Genomic DNA, 7,073 nt, shown 5'->3' on the forward strand with positions numbered 1-7,073 from the left:
ATTTAGTTATGTTGAAATCTGTCCTGTGCCTTGCAACTTTGTGCAACTGGTTGAATGAAGTACGGTGCTCAGAAGACTGGCAGCTGGCATAGTTGCCGACAAGGCGAATCGCTCGTGCGCCTATTGTTGTGTGTGCGGTTGCGTGTTTGTGTGTGAATTGGAATGGAGAAAAGTGACAATTTAATTTAAAAGAGGTTAACAATTTGCAAACTTCGTCAACTATGTATGTGTAGCCGGCAAGCGCGCATGCATTGTACATAAATACACAATGTACATACAAACATAGCAGCAGTTATGGGAATGCTTGTGTGTGTGTGTGTGTGTCAGTATTTTTTGTGCAGCAAGTTACAAGTGCAATTAAAAAGCACTTTTCCTTTTCTGAACCAGCTGTGCGAAGCTGACCAAACAAATGCTCCACCACACTCACGCAGCCACACGCAGTGTATTTATGCTACATATTTCAGCACTTCAACATAATTAATTGCGTAAAAGGGAAACGCCTCATTGGAGTGCCTCTCTCGCCTACTTTCCGCAATCAACATTTACAAATTAACCATAAAACATCGCATTTCCTGCAAATGAGCCGATAACACGGTGCTACAAAAAAAAAAGTCATGAAATACACCCGAAACAAAACCGAGTGTAGATTGTAGGTATGGTCGAGTACAACATGGAAATAGGTACCGTATAGTTCCTTAACCCTCCATTTTGTGTATGCCAAAAGCCCGTTATTTTCGTAGTTGATGCACTTATCTATTAATAGCTCGACTATTTTCCATCCGATTTTAAAAATCGAATAAGTTTTGAAGGGAGGATTATTAGACCTTTAAAACGATGTATATATAATAATAGCCCTGCAAAAATTTGAGGATCAGGTGGTCCACTGGGACGTAGTTTTAAAGGCCCAGGTTGCGTACTAGTAACTTGTTATGCTGACCTGGACCACTTCAAACGTAAAAAACTGATATATGTGTTGAACACCACCTCTTAATTTTAAATATTAAATAGATTTTGCTATTTAAATTTAAAAATCACCTTGAAAAATTATCAAATATTCAGTTTATACAAAATCTTATGAAATTCAGTGCATGGTCCAAAAGGAGTAGTTGTCTTGGTGGTCCCATGTTAATGCGTTGGACCAGAGGTGGTCAGGTTCAATGACATCGCAATGTTAATGCAACCGTATTTTCTCCATATGTTTTGACCGTTTTGGTTGCTAGTGTTGGTTACAATGTAGCGTGGTCCTATACTAGTGTTTAACCTAGTGCCACATTGTTCAGGGTTGTTAGACTTAGCTTGTTGGGAGTTTTCATCGGTTAAATTTTAATGAGCCCCTATTTTTCTTCATTTTTGAACTTTGATCATCGCTAATTTCAAAAATGTCTATGCAACTTTCCAAATATGTGGCATTTATCTAAAATAACATTTACTTGTGAATAAATTGATACCACATCCAATGCAATTGCATAAAAATTGTCGGCAGATTTTTTGAGCAGTGTGGTTAAGGGGATCATCAATATTTACATACTCAAAATTGTTATATAAATATGCGTATCTCAAAAACTACTTGACCGATCTCGACCAAATTTGATAAACACATTGAGCTTTGTCTCCTTAAGCACCGCGAGACGCATCGCCTATCGCCTATACCGCTTTAAAAAATGTTGATTGAGGCAAATAAATAAAGTTTCTTTTTTAGTATAATGCCAAAAACTTCGTTCAAACAGAATAAATCGTATTCGGATTTCACTTAAAGTGTGCCACTGAGAAAGTGCTATTTTCCCTGCAAGGCCTACAGACAAGCAGATACATGCAGAAAGGCATGATCATGCAAACGTGCCCTGTGAGAAAAGTAGTAATGCATTACATGTGTGATAAATATTGTAATGCTTTTCTTACAGGTTTAAGATTCTATTACTGATTAATATGTAATCAACAGTCTAATGTATGAAACAAGTTCCAAAAAAATGTATGTTAAGTCGCATACATTCCTCAATTACTAGGTAAGGCTTTTCATAGGACATCGTCATAAGGAAAAAAAAATGCATTTTCGAATCTGAAAACGGGTTTTTACTGATAATTTTTTCGATTAACATACATTACATTTTCCCACTGGGTATACATATACATTTGTGCTGAGCATCAACAATGCCGGTTGCGTGCCTAGAGGCCGCATAACATTGTTTTTAAGTGTAATGAATTAATTACATTTAATCAACGCAATTAACGATGCACTTCTGCTGTGTTGTGTGCTTGTATGTATGTATGTACTTGTATGCCCGTGTAAACCTGATTAATCCATACATTCGTATGTACATACATATGTATGCATGTATATCAGCATGAGCTTCCGACTTCGCCAAAAGTCAGCATTATTTATGACATTTCGCATTTAATTGCAATTGAGTGTAAAATAGCACTCGAACACATATGTATGTACATACTTATATAGTATATTCATACATATGTACAGTCAGTATCAATTGTTAGTGTACACATTTTTCTAATGTAATGCTGACTGCACACGAGGCAACCGTTGAGACAACCAAGGCATGTTGCTTCGACCGTTGCCTTGTCTGTAGGAATGTTGTTCATAGAAATTCGTGTTGCGCAACCGTTGCCAGAAAATTAAAATATTTTGATAATTTGTATTGGTTGCCGTGTCGGTTGCCTCATGTGTATCGTTGTGTATTGAATTTATTGACTTAGTTCATTGAAAACAAGTGAGCTGAAAAGGTGTTTTGGTAGAAAACAAATTTTCTTCCGCATGTTCATTTCATAACAGGGCAAATACTAACGGTTGCCACGTGTGCATTAAACAAGAACATCAGGTTGCCTCAACGCTTTGCTTCAACGGTTGCCACGTGTGTAGTCAGCATAATATTCACAATTATTTTCATGAAATATTTTTTTCATTAATTACACGGATTTACATATTGAACCACACCTTTATATCCCTATGTTATTAGGCTCCATCACGTCAAGTTCGAGGTCATTTGAAGGTCTTCTGAATTCGACCTTGCAATGCCACCGGCATGACTTCTATGTAGATGACCTTAAGGAATCAAGGGACCCTCATATTCGGATTCAGCGATATAAAAAAGAAAATATTAAATAATTTTTTTGTCCCATTTGACCCTCAAATGACCTCGAACATGAATTTTCAACTTTATCAATTGGATTTTTCTCTACTTGACTTTCAAATTACCTCGAACCTGACGTCATGGGGGCTAATAGACTTCGGATTCGCATCCAGCGCGTCGAATAACATAGGAATATAAAGGTTTGATCCAATATGCAGAAACTTTTGTTTTTTTTTGTAAACCTGTGTTATTTATAAAAAATATGGTTTATTCAATAACATAAACCTTACAAATCAAAGTTTCACACTTTATATAAAGTTCACAAAGATTACAAAAAAAAATTGCGTCAAAATTTTAAAATTTTTATTCAAAATTTCTAGTATGCAGTTATGTAGTCCGTTCAATTTTAGTAAAATAAAGTGCAAGTTTCAAGTCGCTTAAAATTACCGTTAGGTTTTATAATTTTCATGATCAGAATCTATTTTTATATGAAAGAAAATGCGCAACACCCTCCGCAAAAAAAAAACGAACGGTAATTTTAAGCGACTTGAAACTTAGGCTTTCTTTTACTAAAATTACAACTTGCATACTCGAAAATTTTCCAGAAATTCTGAATAAAAAGTGTAAAATTTTGATGAATATTTGAACATTGGAATTTTTGTGAACTTTGATATATAAGGTTTATATTATAGAAACAAATTTGTCATGAAAATAATTGTGATTATTATATTAGAACAAGGTGTACACTAACTTTTGACACTGTCTGTATGTAACAGTATTACTTTATTTCACCAAAAAATATCTAAATATTTTAAATAATATAAGTAAATTAAAAAAGGCTTTAACTCTAGACTTTGGTTCAACATAAATATTTTTAAGTAATTATTAAAATGTTTACATATTTACTATAAACAAGGCTCACATCCCACATAAGCTTCGTGGTAAAAACTTAAGTTTATTTTTTTTTCGACATACCTTGCACGCTACAAAAATCAACAATGAACAACAACAAACATTCAATTAAAATTCAACAGCCAGTTGAATGCAACGCTGCAACCTCTGTCATGCTTCGATGGAAATCTTTTGAAAATTCTTCCAACCGAGTTAATTGTTTTTGGTAAATTGGTAACTGGGCAACAACAGCAGCAACAACAACAACTCCCAGGGGAATTGCATGCAACGCAACAAATGGACTTTTTATCAATTAGCATAAATGGTTTGCACCGCTGGAGTCCGCAGTTTGAGAATCACATCTGGAAGCATTTGGGTGAGTAGGCAAGCTAGTCTATGTCTATTTACATATTTACATGCATATGCGTAAGTGCATATCTTTGTAAATATGNTAGCTAGTCTATTTACAATATTTACATGCATATGCGTAAGTGCATATCTTTGTAAATATGTACATACATACTTATATTGTTACCTTAATATAGAAAGACCCTCAAGTATTCTCTTTTCCAACTTATATAATTAAAAAAAAACAAAATCAACTGACCACTATTGGCTTCTGTTTTTAATAAAATCCATTCTTCTTAAGAGATTTTCTTTTTGCTTTGTATTATTCATGTTTTTTCAATATGAAACAATCAATATGTATAGCCACGAGCAGAATGACAAAATGTATAACGAATACGAGAGAATGGGGCTATGTGCTGGTAATTGCTGAAAACTCGTTTGAGGCTTTTCAAAATCTAATAAACTATTTACATAAAAAATGTATTTAAATTAAGTTTTCCAATGGGCGGATTCCATAAGTATTGCTTAAAATATGTATTTATTAGATGCCAAATTGTACATAAAACGCTTTGCTTTGTATGGATGATCAAAAAATTAGCTCCACTTTTGCAATCAGATACATATGTATGTATATATGTACATATGTATATTGTCTGTTATTATTATCGTTTTTTTCTATTGTTAAATTCAATTCAATTCAAAGCAGACAAAAATATATATGTATGTGTGAACATTAGAGTGGTCCAAAAATGTACGTGAAAAAATAAGGTCGGATTTTTAATGCCCCCCATCTTTTTATTTGGAAATAAAAAACAATTTCCATGTATTTTATATGGGGAAAAAACAACTTTTCGTAGAAATAATGTAGAATTCTTGAAAATCACTATTTTTCACAATTGTTTCTTTAACCATTTTTTCATGGCAGCTATATTTTATAGGTCCACCAAAACCCTCAGAAAATGCAATGGGAGGACGAATAAAAAATCTTGAGTATTAAAAAGTGGTTAAAGAAACAATTGGGTATTATTATTGTGAATCTCCTGAAGAAAACCACAGATTTTCGATCGAAAAATATTGATTTTCAAGAATTTTGTACCCCCCTATAAAAAACATGGAAAACTTTGAGCACTGCCTAAATATCTTTCGATTTCAAAATATTTGGGTTTATTTTTTTCGGTATATGTAGAACAATCCGAGGGGGTGGCGGCATTAAAATTCCGACTTTACTGTTTTTGGAACACTCTAATGTACATATTTTATATAAATGAACTTGCACTTGTTTATTCCATTTTTTTCTACGGAAAGAGATTATTACTGGCCATACGAGTATCTATTATTTGTCATTTGAATCCATTATAATTGTTTAAATAAAAATAAAATGGTAAAGTTTTAGATGAAATCTCTCTACTTCTTTCTGAATATGTACTCTGCATCCTTTCTTTCGTAGAGCTTTTTTGTTTAGGAGTATGTGTGTATGTAAACTATTGCAGACTTTTTTTTCAGAAAATTAAAATTGTGGCCATGCTTTCGGAAATATTAGGGCAGCAAATGGGAACTTTCAAAAATTTCATTTAAATTAAAAAGTAAGCTCTTTTTATGTACATATATGTATGAGTTCTTTCCGTACAACTTGCTACGCATCCGAATTTTAAATATGATTCGGTCAACTTTTTTTGATAAAAATATATTTAGTTGAAGTAATTAAACTATTTTGAAGGTGTGCGATCAAGAAGTAAAGCCATTCATAAAGAGTACTTCTCAAATGTTTTCAAATGTATGTACATATTTTTTGGCTTAAAATGCTGCTTTAATTATACATAATTCCTTGTGCAGTGCTTTTTAGCAATTTTTAATTTTTTTTTTATAATTCGTAATACCAAAACAACTTTCAAAGTACGAGTACATACTAGTTGCATAGAACATAAAGAAACTAAAGTTTGCCAACATCTCAACCCCCAGCGTAGTGCAGTCACCATTCAAATTTAAAAAAGGAATCCGAAAAATTTCAAATTGGGTTCTTTTTGGCTCATATATTCGCAGGAATCTACTACAAAGTTTCCTCGTTTCGTTCGCCCCTTTCCCAAGCTTGTGCACATTGGGCTTCATGCATAGAAATGAGCTTAAGCTCAGACTCAATATTTGCACTGAAACAGTAAACTCAAGCTCAATAATTTGTACTGAAAATCGAGTCGGAGCTGAAGCTGGCGTTTTATGCATGCATTGCATTGCCTTACTTGTTAGCCTATTTCGTGATTAAATTTAACTTAGTTTGTTGGTTTGTTGGTGTTTTTACAATTCTTTCTTTCAGTGTTTATTTCTAAAATTAACAAATTTTGTATAATCATACCTCAGAATTCATTTAGTGAACCCCAGTAAATTTTCTAATTTTTCACGTTATAAAATATATATATACTTACATATGTATGTATGTATGCATGTATGTAATATGTACATTATGTTTAGTTTTCAAATGAATACTTGCACTGTAGCGCAGGGGTTTATTAATTAAAAATCAATTTAGCTGGCGCGTAAAGCGCAAATAACCAGCACATATATTGTAAATATTTGCCCGTATGCATGTACATACATATGTATGTATGTATGTATGTGTTGGCTGCTCTTTATTGAATGGTGCATATACTGCATCCCGTTTACATTCCATTTATCAAAATTTTTCAATTCATGTACTTTTAATTAAATAAATCACTCGCAGGCGTACAAAGTTTTATATGAAAACTAAACATGGGTGAT

At 33.0% G+C, this 7,073-nt stretch overlaps 1 protein-coding gene across 1 annotated transcript in view; it reads left to right on the top strand.

Annotated features, from left to right (window-relative positions):
- The window catches only part of LOC108379182 (uncharacterized), a 9,185-nt gene extending 4,795 nt beyond the window's left edge, over positions 1–4,390 (top strand). The window contains exon 2 of the mRNA XM_017635505.1: positions 4,118–4,390. Coding sequence (XP_017490994.1) covers positions 4,118–4,358 — 241 coding nt within the window. The 3' untranslated portion in view covers positions 4,359–4,390. The remainder of the gene's footprint in view (positions 1–4,117) is intronic.
- Positions 4,391–7,073: the final 2,683 nt, after the last annotated feature.

Source organism: Rhagoletis zephyria, unplaced genomic scaffold, assembly GCF_001687245.7.
Source record: "Rhagoletis zephyria isolate East Lansing unplaced genomic scaffold, Rhagoletis_zephyria_1.1 Rzeph_scaffold_15804, whole genome shotgun sequence".
Taxonomy (NCBI): domain Eukaryota; kingdom Metazoa; phylum Arthropoda; class Insecta; order Diptera; family Tephritidae; genus Rhagoletis; species Rhagoletis zephyria.